We start from the raw sequence: 20664 nt of genomic DNA on the forward strand, positions 1-20664 counted from the left end.
ATAAAAGTCCTCTTTCTACAACAAACCTGGATCGATTAGAAGAGCTGAGAGGCGGTGGGTTGCTCCGTGCCGCCGTCCAAGCTCTCTGGAGGCTTTCATCTGCTTTCTGTTCGGTCTGGAACTGTTCCCTTGATGCTGGAGACATCAGTTCCTCATTGGATTGGGGACATAGGCTTGGTCCCTCTGGAAGCGATATAGGGGATGGAGCTGTTTCTGTTGACTGTGAACCGCTCTCCGCTGGTGCACTATGTTGGGATTCAGGCTCCGGCTGAGCCTCTTGTGTAGGGTTATCGGCTGCTGCCAGTTCAGGTTCGGTGGGGCCCTCTGGTGTTGAGGTTGCAAGTACTGGATTCAGTGCTGGCACGGGGTCTGGTGTTGGTTGTTTGGCTGGTTCCGGTTCTGGGACTGGTTCCGTCTGGGTCTCTGGGACTGGATCCACTACTGCTGTTGCAGACATTGGCCTGGGGTCCAGGTCCATCACCTCTGACTGGGTCCTGATAGAAGTTTCCGGAACAGAGCTAGGCCTCACGGCTTGTTTAGCCTGGTTGCGGGTGACCATTCCCACCCTCTTGGCCTGCTTCACATGATTGGCCAAGTCTTCCCCCAACAGCATGGGGATGGGATAATCATCATAGACTGCAAAAGTCCACATTCCTGACCAGCCCTTGTACTGGACAGGCAACTTGGCTGTAGGCAAATTGAAAGAGTTGGACTTGAAGGGTTGAATCGTCACTTGGATCTCTGGGTTGATTAAATTGGGGTCCACTAAGGAAGCATGGATAGCTGACACTTGTGCTCCGGTGTCCCTCCACGCGGTGACCTTCTTCCCACCCACACTCACAGTTTCCCTCCGCTCCAAGGGTATCTGGGAGGTATCTGGGCCTGTGGACCTCTGGTGTGATTCCGGTGCAATGAACTGTAACCTGTTGGGGTTCTTGGGGCAGTTGGCCTTTACATGCCCCAGCTCGTTACATTTAAAACATCGTCCAGCTGACGGGTCACCGGGGCGAGGTGGGTTGCTGGAGAACGGGGTGGTGGGACGATAAGGGGTCTGGAGGGTTCTTTGGGAGGTAGGTGGGGCTTTGGGCGGCCCCCGGTAATAGGGTGTGGTCTGGGGTGGTCCCTTCTGGTCTCCGCTCCAACTGCGACCAGTTTTCTTCTTCTCTGCCACCTCCACCCATCTGGCTCCAATCTCTCCTGCCTCCATTACAGTTTTGGGTTTCCCATCTCGGATGTATCTTTCTATTTCCTCAGGAACACCCTCTAAGAATTGTTCCATTTGCATTAGGAAGGGCAAATTTACTGGAGATTCAACACTTGCTCCTGATATCCAGGCATCCCAATGTTTTACAATGTGGTAGGCATGTCGGGTAAATGACATGTCTGGTTTCCACCTTAGGGCTCTGAACCTCCGACGAGACTGCTCGGGTGTTATCCCCATTCTGACTCTCGCCTTGGATTTAAACAGTTCATACTTGTTCATGTGTTCTTTAGGCATTTCAGCTGCCACCTCAGCTAAGGGTCCACTGAGCTGCGGCCTCAGCTCTACCATGTATTGGTCAGTAGAGATGTTGTACCCAAGGCAGGCCCTTTCGAAGTTTTCTAAGAAGGCCTCAGTATCATCACCTGCCTTGTAGGTGGGGAACTTTCTGGGATGGGAAGTGGTACCTGGAGAAGGATTGCTAGGGTTTGTTGGTATATTCTGCTGGGCCTTTATCCTCTCCATCTCCTCCACATGCTTCCTTGCCTCCATTTCCCTCTTGTGGGCAGCCTCCTGTACCTCCTTCTCCAGCCGCATGAGTTCTATCTGTCTTTCATGTTCCCTTTGTTTTTCCTCAGCCTGAAATTTGGCTAATTCCAGCTGTAGTCGAGCTGAGGATTTGGCCATTCTAACCTCTCTGTTTTTAACTAACTTTACACCCGAGGTTTAGAAATAAACAAACAAAACTTGGCTGTAAACTTTTGCTGTGCTGGAATAGAGTACCTATTCTCTGATAGTGATTGTCAGCCTACAGAAAAAGACAATTCCCTTGTCTCTGCTCTGGGCCCAAATTAAAGCAAAAAACCTCCAACTACTTGGAAACCTGCTTACCCAGCCCAAAGAAAAAAAAAATTCTTTTCAAACCTGTGCTCCTTGTAAAACAAAAAAAAAAAATCAAAATCCTAAAAAAAAACCCTGCCACTTTTGTCTCCAGGCAAATGGGTAGAGCACACACCCCCTATTTACTTTTAGGAAGAAAAGAAGAAAGAAAAAAAAACCTCTGGGTTGGAAGACTGTGAATTTCCCTGCAGGAGTTAAGTACCCTGCCTCCAGGCAAAGAAAACCTGCAATTCACAAGATAATCCCCTTTTGTCTCTGCTTGGCCACAAAGCAGAGAGAAACCAAGCTGCTTTCAGTTTCAAAGCTGCTTCCTGGACTTCCTAAAAATTCCTTTTTAAAATCTGTATTTCTAGTTCAAAAAATCTCAACTGGATCTCAAAATGATTTCAGGTTAATCCCACCACTGTGCCACCATGTCACGGTTCCTCCCCCACTCTGAACTCTAGGGTACAGATGTGGGGACCTGCATGAAAAACCTCCTAAGCTTATCTTTACCAGCTTAGGTCAAAACTTCCCCAAGGTACAAAATATTACCCCTTGGACAGGCCGCTACCACCACCAAACTAATACTGGTTACTGGGGAAGAGCTGTTTGGACGCGTCCTTCCCCCCAAAATACTTCCCAAAACCTTGCACCCCACTTCCTGGACAAGGTTTGGTAAAAAGCCTCACCAATTTGCCTAGGTGACTACAGACCCAGACCCTTGGATCTTAAGAACAATGAACAATCCTCCCAACACTTGCACCCCCCCTTTCCTGGGAAATGTTGGATAAAAAGCCTCACCAATTTGCATAGGTGACCACAGACCCAAACCCTTGGATCTGAGAACAATGAAAAAGCATTCAGTGTTTTACAAGAAGACTTTTAATAAAAAATAGAAGTAAATAGAAATAAAGAAATCCCCCCTGTAAAATCAGGATGGTAGATATCTTACAGGGTAATTAGATTCAAAAACATAGAGAACCCCTCTAGGCAAAACCTTAAGTTACAAAAAAGATACACAGTCAGAAATAGTTATTCTATTCAGCACAATTCTTTTCTCAGCCATTTAAAGAAATCATAATCTAACACATACCTAGCTAGATTACTTACTAAAAGTTCTAAGACTCCATTCCTGTTCTGTCCCCGGCCAAGACGACTACAGACCGACACAGACCCTTTGTTTCTCTCCCTCCTCCCAGCTTTTGAAAGTATCTTGTCTCCTCATTGGTCATTTTGGTCAGGTGCCAGCAAGGTTACCTTTAGCTTCTTAACCCTTTACAGGTGAGAGGAGCTTTCCCCTGGCCAGGAGGGACTTCAAAGGGGTTTACCCTTCCCTTTATATTTATGACAATTGGGGTGAAATTTCAGAAAAATAGTTGTTTGTGGTAAAGTTTATTAAACTTCTGGGATATGTGATTTTATCTGCAACCTGCTGGTTGACTTAGTACTAATGAATCAATCCATGCTATGCATTGGAGCACCTCCAGCGTATTTGTTCGCAAATATATTAACAAACCTGGCCCATGCTTTCAGCTGGTATAAATCAGTCTAACACCCTTGAAGCTATGCTGATTAACACTCGCTGAGAATCTGGCCCTTTGTACTTTATTTTATTATTTAATAATGTCTTTGTCACTGATATACCTCCTTTTCATTTGCATTCTTGCAAAACGGTTGTGTTTTGAAAAGTAAGGTTGGGCAGCGGGTAGGCTGAACCAACTTAAAAAAAACCCTGGATGCCACCAAATAACAGAATGCCCTCCAAATTGTATAAAATTTGCACTGCTCATTCAAACAATATCATTAAGAGTTTGACCTAAGTAAAGTTTTCCTTGTCCTTTAAAATAACTTTTTTCATAATGATGATCTCACTGATTTCTTAATGTACTGCTGGTAGCCATTATCATCTGATTGGGATGCGGATGAGTTGGTTTTCTCATCCTGCCTACATCAGCACTCGATGTTTTTAAAATAGCTAGCAATCCGGTCAATGGGACTAATTTCAAGCACACAGTTCCACAAACATGGTCTCATGAACAAAGCAATTGCACACTAAAATGCATTAGAGAGAGAATCAAGAGGTGGGTCTACATTACCAAAATTAAGACCTGTAATTCACCACCAATTAATTACTGACTTGGGCTTGCACTATGGAGCTAAATATAGCAGCAAATGGGTGGGTCTCAGAGCCCATACTGCAGCCCAAACAGGAATGTCTACACTTCTATTTCTAGCCCCATAGTGCAAGCTCCAGAACCCTGGTCAGTAGGCCTGGATTCTGAGACTTGTTGTAGGGGGAGGGAGTTTGTTGCAATGTAGATGAACCCGAAGTGATTTGCCCAAAGTCATATAGGAAATCTATGGCAAAGCTGGGAACTAAACTCTGATTGAGTCCAGGCCTAACACTTAAAGCACAAAGTCATCTCTCCTAACTCAGTAGTTGAGATTAGATAATCGTATCTGCGCGCTTACTAACGGTACCTAGATTTTAATGTCTGGGTGACTGGGAAGAGTATTTTCAAAAGGAGAATCCCTGATACAGGGACTCATTTCTCAGATTCTTTCAAAAGATCCCAAGCTGCTTCATTTTTGGCACATGGTATGCCACCTGGTATGCCACATTGTTTGCCTGGGAAGAGATGTCATGGTGAGTAGCATATCTGTTTCTTTACAGGTAGGGTTTGACTTTCTGACTTATCATTGACATTGAAAAGCTGATTCTATATCATGTAACCTCGAGTCAAATGTGATGGTTGTATTTCTAAAAATCAAATATTAAATATTAGTGACCCAGGGTTAGAGATAAGGCAGTAACACTGGCTCTAGTACGAAGACTGTAATGAGGATTCTTTACATTGGTGACAATAGCTAGCTCTCCTACATTATTTGAAATGATTGTAGATGATCTGATTTAAAAATAAAAATCTCATTTCTAGTCATCTGGCTAGCACATGCGGGATGAGAATCACCTGTGCAACAAAAATTAAGAGCTCTTTGTGTGCCTCTGCTGAAACATCTGCAGCACCAGCCACTTACCAGATTTTTGTGCAGAATGAATTTACCCATGAGAAAGAGGGTTCCATGGTACAATGTAGAAATATCCTGCTATCAGTTAGTCTATGCAGGAAAGGTGATCTGATGCTACCCTTTCAATGGTAGAACCTATTCTTTGGCATACTTTTCAAGGAAGATCATCTCTAGCGCCTACAGAGCTAAAACACTGGAATTAACAACCAGCATAACTTAAGCAGCAGTTTTCATCTGGTGATCTCAAAGTGTTTCATTAAGATAGGTAAGCTTCATTATTGTCATCCTCCTTTTACAAATAGGGCAACTGAGGGACAAAGACATCAAGAATTTACCCAGCATTGCAATATGTCCATAGCAAGGTTAGGAATAATACACAGATTTCCTTACTCTGTCTGGCGCCCTGTCCATTAAATGACACTTTCTCCCTAGATATGTATCAAGGTGCCACCATGCATAGACTGAAAGATAAGTGGGAAGAATAATCTTATCAACAAAGAGCATTCCAAGTCTTAATGTCCAGTGGGTCTGTTAATATTCAACATATTGCATTGCTTTGTTAGATTAATAGATTTTCAAGGCCAGAAGGGAGTCCTTTGATCATCTAGTCTAACCACCTGCATAATACAGATCAGAGAATTTCATTCAGTAATGATAGCATCAAGCCCATAACTTCTGGTTAAACTAGAACACATATTTTAGGAAAACAGAAGTTCTCCTCCTGTTTTCTCTCCCACTCATTTCTCTCTCTTGAGTGGGTAAGAGAGCCCCTGGCCGTTGGTATGGAATTGAAATCTGACAAAACTTGTCCTAATTTAGGTCACCTTTTCCCAGGTATTCTCATGGTATATGTAGGTACCTGAGAAGGTGTAAATAATTTAGTGCATTCCTGACCAATATTTATCTCTATCAAAAAGTTCCTGTCTAACTGGCTGTTAAGTAACCCAGAAACATGGTAAATATGTAAAACTTTAAAGCAGAAGCAGCTAGTTTATTGTTCGCATAAAACTAGGCATGTTTGTAACCCTTCATATAATCTTGTTGCTTCTTAAATTGGCATTGAAGTGCCAAAAAAACCCCAAAACAACCCAACATCCCTGATTAGACTGAATTTAATTTTCCCAGTTTAGACATTAAATAGAAGCTGTAATTAGCATCTGACGATCTTTTGGAACTTTATTTTTAGGCTGTGCATTTACTTTATCAGAGTTAAACCATTCTTCAGATATTTAGTAATACTTCAAACGTTACTGACTTATCTATATATAAATAGTGTGGTTGCAGCCATGGATTCCTAAAATGGCTGCCTGGTTTGTTGTATTTTACTTCCAGTGGTTCAACTCATGGAATATTAATGTTTTAAACAAGCTTGCTCCCACGCCTGGCTTTTTTAAATAACTTATGTGGATTATTTAGATATGTGACTGTTACATTACACTGCGTTACATTACACTGCATTTTAAACTCTCTAAGGACTCTACTGTCTCTGAAGACAGGCAGCCATTTTGTGCTCAGATTAGTATAGACTCTCACAAGGGAGAGAGACAGTGTGTTCTCTCCTGGGGACTGTATGTTTGTTCCTTTTTATTCACAAATGAAAATAAGTTATTTGAACTGTAAGCATCAGTTTTAACTCTGCAACTGGCCCTTTGCAGAAGGGTGCTTGTTTAGCACTGTGACACTCGAAAACATTTTTATATTGGATAGGTATACCATAACTCCAAAGCAGGTGCTGAAGACTGTTTAACCATAAGGCCCTATAAACTCAAATAGCTGGGGGGTCTCCAGTGAACACTCAGACGCATAGCTAAATGAAAGGATTATTTGTAGGATTTATGGAAAAGGAAAGGGTGCAGATACTGTAGGCACAATGACTTAAGCAGTTACGTCAAAAGATAAACATAAACAACTTGTTCTTAGGAATGGTGTACACAGAATGAGCCAGCAGGCTCCATTACAACTCTTTGTGTATGAAAAAAACATCATGCCTGCATTTTGTTTTCATTTTTATTTAATAATAAACACAGTCAATGGCCATTGTGTCTACCAAGTAATGTGTTATGGTTGTGTTTTGATTCTTTTTTATAAAGGAACTCAATTTATGTACAACTTGGACCCATCCTTCCAGCTTTTTGGTAAATAGCTAGTGCAGGCCTTACTGCAGCTAAGTTTAGGTATCCAAAGTATGTGCTTCTCCAAGGACAGTTGTATTATGGTGATAACATTATTTCCAGTCTCCAAGAAAAGAAACAAAGAAAAGCACTGTATGTTGCAGTCTGATAACTTAGCCTCCCCTTCTCTGCATGTGTCATTTAGTATGAAACTGTTCTCGGAGATGTACAGTGTTAATTAGAATTGGAAACAATATGGTGATTGAGGAAATCAACTGAACATAATTAAGTACAGTTTTTAAGTGATTATTTTGAACACTAAGCTATACATAAAATTCTTCCCACATTTTATCACTTTAGGACATACCATGAGCATAGCTCAGGACAAGTTCAAATGAGTATTAAGTTAGGGTGGCCTTCAGGGATCTAACCAACACTGGGTAGAATACCTTTTCAAGACAAGCAGAACAGTGTTTTGGTCTCTGTTCTATATACAAATTAGCATTTTGATTTGCTTTTGATGTTCCTAGATATCCGTGGAATACAAGAATTTTTGGACAAAGTATCTCAGCAGGGAATGGATGTAGCACTGCAGAAGGTAGAGAATAACATCAATAAAATGATCACAGGGCTCTTTGCCACCATGCGAATAGAAGAACTGAACCGCTACCGGGACACACTGAGACGGGCCATTCTTGTAATGAACGCATCGACAGCCAAGTCCTTCATTACAGAGGTAAGTGATCAGCAGTGTTAATTTTCTCTGACCCTCTATGCCCCCAACTTTGCTTTCTGAAATTTTTAAAATGTTGGTGAAATGATTAATTTTACCTGACAACTTATAAAATACAGTACATAGATGCACTTTATGTGACTTCTTGTAAAAATAAATACTTTAATACGTATGCTTGATTCTCTCTCTCAGAAAGAACCAACAACATAAAACACTTGTTAATGATGGTTTTATGGTTCATATGAGTGCATCCAAAGGAAAGTATACCTGTGCCCCTTATGAGCAATATATTACAAAAAATACAAGAGAATTATCTTTAGAACTCTTATTAACATTCATGTCTGTTTTACTGCTAATTCCCTGCTCATCTCATTTATTCCTTAGCATCCACTTTACTGCTGAAAGTAGTGATATTTTTATTTAATTACATATATTTTGGATATGGGTGTGTTTATCTGATTGATGCACTGAAACTTGCTGGGTTTTTATAAAATTAAGTTTAATAATGACCTATTAGAGGTTATAAGATCGGAAATTGGGATCATAGGTTTAAGTTAAAAGGATAATATATCCATAAAGAATTTAAAGAGCTAAAATACAGTAGTATTGGTATATTTAAGCAAAAATTGGATTACAGCATCAAATTTAACTAATTAAAGGGGTTTTGTGTTTGAAGTAGCTGACTGCCATATTGGTGGGATAGGTGTTTTGTGTTTCGGGGTGGAGCAGGTTTGTTTTGTCTTTTAATGATCTTCCCTTTTCTTTATAAGATAGGGTTTTGGTTTTTGTTGTTGTTTTTGTGGCGGGGGCACAGGAAAGTAAGAGAAAAATTGTTTTTAATTTTTAAAACAAATTATGGATATGTTAGAGAGGGTAGAATTGTCATGAAATAGTTCTGGACATTCAGAATGTATGGCATACTATTGGTGTTACACAACTTTGCAATTGTTGGCTTTTGCGAAACTGGAGACTTCTTAATGGCAATTAATATGGGTGGGATTTTCAAGAGTCGAAGTGATTTAGGAGGACAAGTCCTATTAGCTTTCAATGGAAATTGTGCTCCTAAGTCATCCCGATACTTTTGAAAATCCCACCCTATTTTATTAATGGCATGAGTGGACAGCTCCATGCTCTAAAAGTGCATGACATAGATATATTCTTCCCTTCACCATCAACATGTGGCTCAAAATAAACATGTTGTTCGTCCATCACACAAAAATATACCATTTTCTTACATTTAACAATAATCTTTCATGCTGGATCTGTTTGTAGGCAGCATTGTTTGCTCAGGGGGTTGGGAAAAGAGTAGCAGGAAGGAATGGAATAAGCTATTGCAGCAAAAGGCCTGGTCTATGCTAGACAAGTAGTTTGGTTTAACTACACCCACCCCACCCCTGAGAGTCGTAGTTAAGCTGACCTAAGTCCCCATGTAGACAGCACTACATGGAAGAATTCTTCTGTTGATCTGGCTACCGCCTCCTGCGGAAGGGGTTACCTATGTCAATGAGAGAACTCCACCCATTGGCATACGTAGTGTCTACAATGAAGTGCTACAGCAGTGCAGTTGTAGTTGTGATGCTGTAGTATTTTAAGTGTAGTCGAGCCTTGAACACAGAGGTTGTTCATGAGTAACTTTATGCTTGAATACGTCCCAGGTGCATTAAGATAAATTGAATTAAGGCCACTTGAATTATGAATCGGTGTTTCTACACAAGGGTTTAATGCAGTTCAACTAATAATGTTTGTTGGCACCTTTAGTTAATTTGGATTAATTTTCCTAAGTGTCCCCCTGTAGACAGACCCACTTTTATTCCAAAGTAAGAATGCCTTGTTCCTGTTCAGCCTGGGTTAACCACTTGGGTTAAGCTAAACAGGAAGAAAACACTCTTATTAAGACTGTCCACATGTGGAGTTAATCAAGAACAACTCTCTGTGTAGACCAGCCCTAAGCCTTTATGGCTTGCCTGCCCATGACATGCAGCTGCTGGTTCATCTGGGCTTCTTAACTTAACAAAAGTATTTAATGTTCTCATGGTTCAGCTGAGGACATGCCACAACTGTAATAAGCATGACTTTGATTGCAGTGCAAATACCACCTTTTCCAGAATAAATAGTCTCACACAATAGTATAAATTGGCCGTCTGCAAATTAGAGATTCCTTGAGGTAGAGTTTCTTTGCTTTAACCTTTTGATATTTTTGTTTCTTGAAAACAGCAATGCTTTTAGTTATGTCTTTGCTGATCCGTGCTTTCTGTCTAGCTTTTGTATCCATGGAGTTTGCAATGATGAGGTCACTACTTAGAGAATGTTCAGAAAGAAGAGGGGGCTTGAGGTCTAAATGCCTTTCTCCCATCTTGAAAATAGCTTATTATCCCTAAAAATTAGGTAGCAAACTTTATATCTTGGAAGTGTTGTACAGATACCAGCTGGCTAATCCACGCATCGACCCTCTCAGAGAGTGATAATGGAGCATTGTTTCCATTTTGAAAGACAAAGTGACAACCAGGGGCCCCATGCATCCTTGATGCCCTTTTGGGGTAGGGTGACCAGATGTCCTGATTTTATCGGGGCTGTCCCAACATTAGGGGCTTGGTCCTCTATAGGACCCTTAACACACACACCTTGGTCCTGATTTTTCACTGTTGCTATCTGGTCACCCCATTTTGGGGATTGGGAATAATGTGCGGGAAAAGGAACAAAGGGAACAGTGAGGTGAGAAGTGGATGGAATGTAAAGTTTCATATGAGGAATCACTGGACAGAGAGAGAAAGAGAATGTAGGGGCAGAGCATGGCAAAGCTTTAAAAAAGTTTTTGTTACAAGGTAAAGGTGATGCAGCTTAAAAGCGTTAACAGGTTCCTGCTGGTTACATGACTGATCTGGGCAGAGTGTAAAGGAAGGGGAAATTGGGTCAAAGGGAGCTGAGGGAAAGGAGTGACTACTTGTATCCTGATTGTCTAAAAAGTTGGGGGAGGAATCCTCTGGGGAGTTATTGCCTGGTATTTTCTAGCTGAATTGCATTCTGTATTTGTGACTGGCAGATAATAAACAAGCCCTGAGGTAAGGGGTCTTAAAAAAGATGGAGGCTTGGAATTTTATTTCCATTTCCTGGCTGGTGAAACTGCTCACTGGTTTTCAGGTAGAATAAGGAATTTGTGCGAGCACATAAGGAGCCTATGGAGGGACTAGGGGAGGCGGGTAGTGCAGTTAGAGGAGTGGATGATGAAGATGACTTTAACTAGTGAATGTTAGATTGGAGAGGGGGTGTCAGGGAGGCTGGATAGGATAAGGACCCATTAAACCATGCACGAAAGAACAACAGTGTGATCCAGGGTTTTGGCAGTGGGAAAAGGAGAAGGGTGTGGGGGTCAGGCTTTAGGAATGTGTGTCAGCAATAAAGCCAGTATGAGAACTTGATAGTTTCTGGATACATGCTCTGTCCACTATATCACATTGTCTCTAAAACATGAGAAAACTCCTGTTTTTTCAGTTTCTACACCAGATAATATACTGGATTCTACCTTCTCTGCACCCCCAAAAAATTACATATTTTGTTGTAAACTACTAATTTAAAGCATTAGGTTTTTCATTTAGGGCTCGATTCTGCAATAAACTGAGTTTACTGGTCCCAATCATGCAGAGCACTTAATCAGGTGCTTAACTGTAAACATATGAATAATCTCATGACTTCAGTGGAATTACTCAAATGCTTAATGTTAAACATGTGCTTAAGTGCTTTGCAGGATGGTAACTAGAATGATCAGCAACTTGTGGTACTGAGCCCTCAGATACTGTGTCCTAGGAAATGCAGCCTCAATCATAACATGAGCAGTTGTTTTACTCAGGTTCTCAAGCGCAGCCCTGGTAGAGCTATCTCTAGCCTGAAACTTACCATGCTCTTAAGCACACAGGAAGAACATAGGAACACAAAACTGAAAGGGACCTCCTGGAATATTTAGTCCAGTTCCCTGCTGTTGCACACAACCCCGTCATATAGTCACATTCATGAACGTGCCCCCACTATTCTCCATTGGAAGGGTGTTGCAGAACTTTACTGTTCTGGTCGTTAGAAACTTTCTTCTAATTTCCAATCTAAAATTATTCGTGGCCAATTTATACCCATTTGTTTTGCCAGCATTGCCCTTTAGCTTAAATAGCGCATGGCACTCCCGCGTGTTACGCCCCAATGTATTTATAGAGAGGTATCATATCATAAGAACATAAGAATGGCCATACCAGGTCAGACCAAACATCCATCAAGCCCAGTATCCTGTCCTCTGACAGTGGCCAATGTCAGGTGCCCCAAAGGGAATGAACAGACAGGTTATCATCAAGTGATCCAATCCCAGCTTCTGGCAAACAGAGGCTAGGGACACTATTCCTGACCATCCTAGCTAATAGCCATTGATGGACCTATCTTCCATGAATCTATCTAGCTCCCTTTTGAACCCCGTTATAGTATTGGCCTTCACAACATACTCTGGCAAGGAGTTCCAGCGGTTGACAGTCCATTTAGTGAAAAAATACTTTCCTGTGTTTGTTTTAAACATGCTACCTATTAATTTCATTTGGTGGCCCCTTGCTCTTGTATTGTGAGGAGGAGTAAATAACACTTCCTTATTTACTTTCTCTATACCATTCATGATTTTATAGACCTCTGTCATATCACCCCTTAGTCACCTCATTTCCAAGCTGAAAAGTCCCAGTCTTATTAATCTCTCCTCATACGGAAGCCGTTTTATAATCCTAATAATTTTTGTTGCCCTTTTCTGAACCTTTTACAATTCCAATATATCTTTTTTGAGATAGGTTGACCACATCTGCACGCAGTATTCAAGGTGTGGGTGTACCACAGATTTATATAGAGGCAATGTGATACTTTCTGTCTTATTATCTATCCCTTTATTGATGATTCCCAACCTTCTGTTCACTTTTTTGACTGCCGCTGCACCTTGAGTGGATGATTTCAGAGAACTATCCACAATGACTCCAAGATCTTCCTTGAGTGGTAACAGCTAATTTAGACCCCATCATTGTATATGTATAGTTAGGATTGTGCTTTCTAATGTGCATTACTTCGCATTTATCAACATGAAATTTCATCTGCCATTTGTTGCCCACTCACCCAGTTTTGTGAGAACCTTTTGTAGCTCTTCGCAGTCTGCCTGGGACTTCACTGTCTTGAGTTGTTTTGTATCATCTGCAAATTTTGCCACCTCACTGTTTACCCCTTTTTCCAGATTGTTTATGAATATGTTAAATAGGACTGGGCCCAGTACAGCTCCCCGGGGAACACCCTATTTACCTCTCTCCATTCTGAAAACTGACCATTTATTTCTACCCTTTGTTTCCTATCTTTTAACCAGTTACCAATCCATGAGAGAACCTTCCCTCTTATCCCATGACTGCTTATTTTGCTTTGATGAGGGACCTTGTCAAAGGCTTTCTGAAAATCTAAATACACTTCATTCACTGGATCTCCTTTGTCCGCATGCTTGGTGACCCCCTCAAAGAATTCTAGTAGATTGGTGAGGCATGATTTCCCTTTATAAAAAACATGTTGACTATTTCCCAACAAATTATGTTCAGCTATGTGTCTGACAATTTTGTTCTTTACAATAGTTTCAACCAATTTGCCCAGTACTGAAGTGAGGCTTACTGGTCTGTAGTTGCCACGGTCATCTCTGGAGCCCTTTTTAAAAATGGGCATCACATTAGCTATCCTCCAGTCATTTGGTACAGAAGCTGATTTAAATGATAGGTTACAGATGACCGTTAGTAATCCTGCAATTTCACATCTGAGTTCCTTCAGAACTCTTGGGTAAATACCATCAGGTCCTGGAGACGTATTACTGTTTAGTTTATCAATTTGTTCCAAAACCTCCTCTAACGATTCATTAATTTGGGACAGTTCCTCAGATCTGTCACCCAAAAAGAATGGCTCAGGTTTGGGAATCTCCCTCACATCCCCATCAATGAAGACCAATGCAAGGAATTCATTTAGTTTCTCCACAATGGCCTTTTCGTCTTTGAATGCTCCTCTAGCATCTCGATCGTCAGTGGCCCCACTGGTTGTTTAGCAGGCTTTCTGCTTCTGATGTATTTAAAAAAAATTTGCTATTACTTTTGGAGTCTTTGGCTAACTGTTCTTCAAATTCTTTTTTGGTCTTTCTAATTATATTTTTACACTTCATTTGCCAGAGTTTATGCTCTTTTCTATTTTCCTCATTCGGATTTATCTTCCACGTTTTAAAGGATGCCTTTTTGCCTCTCACTGATTCTTTTACTTTGTTGTTTAACCATGATGGTTCTCTTCCTATGTTTTTTAAATTGGGGTATACAGTTAAGTTGAGCCTCTGTTATGGTGTCTTTAAAAAGTTTCCATGCAGCTTGCAGGGATTTTACTTTTGGTACTGTACCTTTTAATGTCTGTTTCACTAACCTCCTCATTTTTGTGTAGTTCTCCTTTCTGAAATTAAATGATACCATGTTGGGCCATTGTGGAGTTTTCCCCGCCACAGGGATGTTAAATTTAATTATATTATGGTCACTATTACCAAGCGGTCCAGCTATATTCACATATATGATCCTGCCTTTCACTTAGGACGAAATCAAGAATTGCTTCTCTTCTTGTGGGTTCCAGGACTAGCTGCTCTAAGAAGCAGTCATTTAAGGTGTCCCTTCTCAACCTTTATTTTGCTTGGCTAAACAAGCCAAACTCTGTAAGTCTCCTTTCATATTATAGGCCCTCTATTCCCTTCATCATTGTTGTACCTCTTCTCTGCACCTGTTCCGGTTTGAATCCATCTTTCGTGCATTTTGGTGTATAATAGTATTGCCAATGCCTTGTGGGATGGCATTAATACTGCTCTATCTGTACTGTAAATATCTCTCCTGATACAACTTAAGATGTAGCATTACAATATGTAGCATTACATTTCGTCCCATCCAATAGGTCTGCCAATTCTTTCTATATAATATTGTAATCTTCCTTTATATTGTCAATGCCTCTCAAGTTTGAATGAGCAGCAGATTTCATTAGCACACTGTGTCAAATACTTTATTGCAGTCCAGATAAGTTAGATCTGCTGCATTCCCTTATCTAAGAAATCCGTTATCTTATGTAAGAAAAATATGAGGTTAGTCTGGCATGATATACTTTTGGTAAACCCATGTTGCATTTTATCCCATTTTATCATTGTGTTCGTGCCAAGTAAGGTGGGCCCCAATCTGCTTTAATCCTGCTGATTCTGAGCGGAGTACAGCCAGTCTCCCTGGCTGGAGTCTTTAGAGGCACTCTCAGACTGCAGATCATTTTTCTAGCACCCTCTTCTGAGAGCTGAGACTCTATCTATGGTTGAAGTGGCTGGTGCTTGAGACTACTGCTGCTACTGTGACTTCCCAAATCACCAAGCTCAGCACAGTGAATAGCAATATATTTGTAAGTTCTGTCATTTTGTAATGCATTAGAACACATATAAAACATACGTTGTGCAAAGCTAATTGCTGATTTCAGTTACCAAATGTGAGTGCTGCTGTGAAAAAACAGACTCGGCTCTGCTTGTAAGAGCAATGCCTGTAAATTCCCATTGTATTCACCTCTGTATAAGCCATTTTATTTGTTCATGTTGGCCATCAAGACAGGGAAATGAAAATCATATATAACTGTGTTAGGCATTTCTAGTATCAACTATGCATGATTTTTGCTTTTTACATTTCACCTCTTGAACCTGTCAAATTAAAATGTCTTGTAGTTCTGCCTTCCCATGACAATACACGTTGATCCCGAGAAACTGGTAGCATTGGGTGAAAGTTGTCAAATGAGCTATTCTGCAACCTTCATAAATGAATAATTGTTTAATATTAACTTCATAATATACTTTTAAAATATGCAGATGAAATGGAGTAAAGATAGAGAGAAGGCTAATAATTCTCTCTAACTTATGCATTCCATGTGTTTATATGAGAAATGAATGTGGGTACAATTAAAGAATGGTTTATGCCATCATGCCACATACCTTGACCATGTTTTTTTGCAATATTCCCTATAATTAGGGTAATAAATATTCATATCCTTTGTTAAATTACCCTAATGAAGGTGGGGAGGGTCCAGCTTTTAATGGGGTCCTCTGTTCTTGGCAACAGTGCGAGTGTGTTTAACCAAACATTTGAATAATTACCAAAGCAACTTGTTTTTCATGCAGTGTCATATGACCAAATGATTGTAACAGGTTTCAACTTCAGCTCTGACCATGCAGTAAGCCTAAATTAATTTAGTTGTGAACTGTAGAAAGAACAGAAAAGGATTTACTCTAGAGATCTGCACGAAAAGCAGGTTTATTTCTTTAAAATGCCTATTTTCAAAGTCACAGCAGAGACCGATTGACTTTATCAACACCGGGTTCACCCATCCTTTTACTGATTCAGAGTTCACAGAAGCTCAGCCTTCTTTCATTTGATTCTATGTGCGGTGTGTATTGCATTTCACACACGTCCCGTGGGATATCATTGTGATGTTTGAATGTGTAATTCTGTAAAGGAAATATCTTTCCCCTCTCTGTTTCTAACTGTTATCTTTGGGCATCAGCACTGATTCAAAAATAAACACACGTGCAAAACTGAATTTAACTGAAAAGAGGTTAATACAGACAGAAAATGATTGGCCTGGTCCCAGTGGCAAAACCACCGCTGGCTTCAGTGGGAGAAGGATTGGGCCCATTGATTTATTCAGTCTAGAATGTAACGGAACTCCAATATTAAATAAGTTCTGAGCAGTTAGAGGTGGAAAGTCCACCTGGACCAGTATGTATTGAGCTATTTTGTCAGTAGCGTGGTCTACTAAACGTGACACCAAACTGACTTGGGAAACCTGGGTTCTATTCCCAGCTCTGCCAACAATCTGCTGTGTGACTTTGAGCAAGTTACTTAACTGCTCTGTATTGCTCTTCTTCCCATTTGTAAAAGAGTGTCACACTGCTTGCTCACCTTTCGCCTTTTGTGAAGTGCTTTGATATCTGCAGATGAAATGTACTGGGTAAACAGTAATATTATTCTATGCCAAGGGGATATGTGTGCACCTCCTTGTGTCACTTGGATTAAATGTTGGTGAAGACTGCGAGACCTCTCTACTAGTAGAACAGTTTCTGCTCGTCAATTGATTTAGAAGCAGTAATGCACTGGAGGGGTCATGAAAAGTGCGGCGACAGACTGCTGGGTTTCCCAGAACTGTGAGCCACTGTGTTACCCCTCTCAGCCTCAGCAAGTGAGAGCTTTGCTGCTGCTATGCTGTGTGTCAGATTCCTGATCTGCCTTGCCAACTAACTCTCCAAGACTGTGCCAATCCTAACCTTGCCTCGCAAATAACAGAGAGGTCTATCTGCATTGCTCAGCCCCTCTACCTGCAGCACCCACAAAACCTTGTCAAGTTTGCTACCCCTTGAAAGAAACCGTTCACAGCAGCTTATTCCCTTAATGGGGGTTAACAAACCCTCTCTTTCAAAGCACTGAGTTGGTTTACCGTCGAAGTAAAGTAAGTTTATTAATAAAAGGACATAGGTTTAAGTTATATCAAATATAAGAAATAAAGATAGAAATGGTTACAGGCAATCAAAAGTAAGAATACGCTTCTGAGACTTGAATCTAACTTAAACTTAGAGTCCTCTGTGCAAATAAGTTTTTCTCACCGGTATTTCTTCCAGCATGGCTGACCAGGTTTTTTAGCCCAGACCCTTCACAGAGCTCAAAGTGCTCAGTTGCTTTGTCTCCTCTGGTGAAGGATGTCAAAATGTCTTTTTTTCTCTGCTTATATTCCCCAAAGCTTTTTCTTTGTTTTCAAAGTTAGGAAGCCTTCTGAAGGGCTCAGCTTGCAGCATCCAGGAGGGAGCTGATGCCATGTTAATGTTTGTAGTCTCCTCCCCTGTTGAGATATTTAAGTGGTTGTCTCCCTAACTTGCTAGTTTGATAGCTTTGTTTACCTTTTACCTAACTGTGGTGAATACGTCAGGCCTGACAAGAGTTACTGACAGAGTAGTGAGCCACCAATGGGCCTCTGAGTCACAAGTACTAAAGCGAAGGATAGGGTGAGGAGATTTCCCAGATTCTGGTGCAGTTCACCGAGGGTCCATTTTCAAAAACACCTAAATTGCTTTTGAAAATTGGACTTAAGCTCCTAAATCAGTTAGGCAACTTGAAAATTTTACCCTGAATGCTTACCTGTTACAACCCACTTCACATTGTTATATCCCTTTTCCTTGCCATATTTTGTCTTTGTTATTACATTGTAATTTCCTCAAGTGTTAATAACTTTGTATTAAATTTTAGCTGTGGCAATTAATTTTCCGAGGGTAAAATGAAATATTGTGTCATCAGTGCATCTTTTCTTGCCCCTCCCATTTTTCTCTCAATCTCTTTGATCTGTTTTTCTGGGTTGATTTTGCTCACTGTTTTCAGTTTGAGAGATTTTTCCATGCTGTGCTCCTTTAAAAAGCAGTGTTGTCCTTCTCTAGCACTGTATCTTTTTGAGTAGGACTAAACCAGTACCACATGGCCTGTTGTAAATTATTGTTGTTAATAACAAACTGGACCCTTTTCTTCATCTGCTGTATGTCACTAGCACTGAAGGCCGGTCTTTTCTCCATTGTCTTCACAATAGCTGTAAATTTTACTGAAGACTTAAAGGATCTTTCTTCAATAACTTCCAAATCCCTTCCAAATACTTCCCCATCTATCTTTTTAAGAAGAAAAAAAAATTATGGTTCATGGATTTATATTTCAGTCCAGATTCTTGACCCGTAAGATAGTGCAGACTGACTACAGGCCATTCAGCTGATAGGGGATCTCCAGATATGAAAGTTGCATTTGCTTTTCCCCTAGTACAGTGTGCCTGTTGTGGCTTGATTCCTGGAATGGTGTGGGAATAGATTTTGTACGCACAGTCTCTTGCCACAGGTTAAAGGTTAGATGTTGGGGATTTTTGCTCTTAGGCAGGAGAGAGCGAATGGGAGAGAGCTTCTGTGCTAAAATACAAGCAAAACAAAAGGGATTTGCACAGGATTAAGCTATAGAGACTCCATCATCATGGCCTAAAGTACACCATCTTTCTCCTGTTTCAATTTCTGCATGTATGGGAAAGGGCCGAGAGGAGAGCAGAGATTCAGTTAATAAATCTTCATATTTTGTGTGGTCACAGGGAGAGCCTGAATTATAGTGCAATCCATCCTCCTGCTGAATTGTTGTGCAATGTTAGCATCTGCTGTGAAGAGGAAATAACATTTGGAACTCTCTGTGAGTGAAATATAGCACAGCACAAAGGGCCCACAATATGCTTTCTATCTCACTTCACACCTTCTTCAAGGGGTAAAGTGGAGCAGAGGGCCTTGCACAGGTCTTCTGCATTAGTATGATTTTTTTTATGATGATCCTGATATGCAGCTGTGTCAGAAAAGCATATGACAGAACTCAGGAAGGGGACATGTCTCCCCTCCTCTTGGACCAGCTATGGGCCAGTCCATTCCTTGGTATAATTTACAACATCCTAAAGTCTCTTGTGTATTAAATGCTCTGCCAGTGGGCATAAAGGGCAGTTACATAGTGCCTAGCATGATCAGGCCAGGACTTTTGATTGGGGCCTCTAGGAGGTGATGTCTTTTTACAAAAGAATGAAAATCACTGACATCGGGGGTTGATTAATATTAAATGGAGATAAGACTTGCCAAAACAGTCTCCTCTACGCAGGCAAAGATTCTTCTTCCTATGCCAGATTACCTGTGTACTATCACAGTTGTAATGTCCGCTGCTCAGCAGCGGCAGGAAGTATGTCACGTGGTGGCTCGTGTAGGAGTCTTCCTAGATGGCTTCCAACCCTGACATTCCTCATCACCATGAAAAATTAGTGTTTGAATGCTTTTTAACACTGAAGCGCGTTTAGTTGACTCGGAACTGTAATATCCAATTAATCTTATCCCTCTGTTAGAATGAAATAAGGAAAAACAGTAAGCATCCGTTCCTTTATTTTTAAAATTGTACTGAATGGCACTGAGAAGCAAGACCATTGTTATTACTTTGTCCTAAACTGGAGATAGAAGTCTATGCCCTTACTCCAGGTATATTGAAACTTGCTTATTAAATGTCTCTTCACAAACTATTCCTGTGTTTTTCTCCTGATCAATAAGAGCAAAATATGCTCCTTTACACTCATTGTGATACAGGAAGTAAGATAATAAACAAGGTAGGGGGTTTACTCTGATACAGTATTTTCAAGTAATTTATTTATTTCAATAAACTATGGAAATATGGAGGTGGCTTGCATAAATTTAAATAATTATATTTTCATGGCCTAGTTGGATAATTATCTGCAAATAGATTTGGTTCAGTAGAACATTAGTAAAAATGTTCAGAGCAGCATTAAAACCAATTGCTTTGAGTGTTCTGCAACAATGGAAACTCATGATTCACCTTCCTTTTGTGGAATGCTGTGCGTGTTTTATAATCAGAAAAGACATTCTTGAAGTCTATTAAAAGAGAAAGGATTCTGTTGGGCAGTAATTACCAGAGAGTACTGGCTTTGTGGTCTCCGTAAGGTAGCAAATAACTTTGGGACCTGACAATATTTGTTCCTCACCGCTCTCTTAATATTACCCTTCCCTAATTAGGATTTTATAGTGTTTGGTTCATTTGTAAATGATTATGAATAGTTTGTCTTCTGTTCTGTTC

General features: G+C 40.5%; 1 protein-coding gene across 2 annotated transcripts in view; it reads left to right on the forward strand.

Annotated features, from left to right (window-relative positions):
* Nucleotides 1-20664, forward strand: part of GRID2 (glutamate ionotropic receptor delta type subunit 2) — a 1048711-nt gene that overhangs the window by 589406 nt on the left and 438641 nt on the right. For both annotated transcript variants that reach the window (XM_084626026.1, XM_084626027.1), the window contains one exon: nucleotides 7752-7957. In XM_084626026.1, coding sequence (XP_084482152.1) covers nucleotides 7752-7957 — 206 coding nt within the window. The remainder of the gene's footprint in view (nucleotides 1-7751; nucleotides 7958-20664) is intronic.

The sequence above is a fragment of the Lepidochelys olivacea genome (genome assembly GCF_965140295.1).
Source record: "Lepidochelys olivacea isolate rLepOli2 genome assembly, chromosome: 4".
Taxonomy (NCBI): domain Eukaryota; kingdom Metazoa; phylum Chordata; order Testudines; family Cheloniidae; genus Lepidochelys; species Lepidochelys olivacea.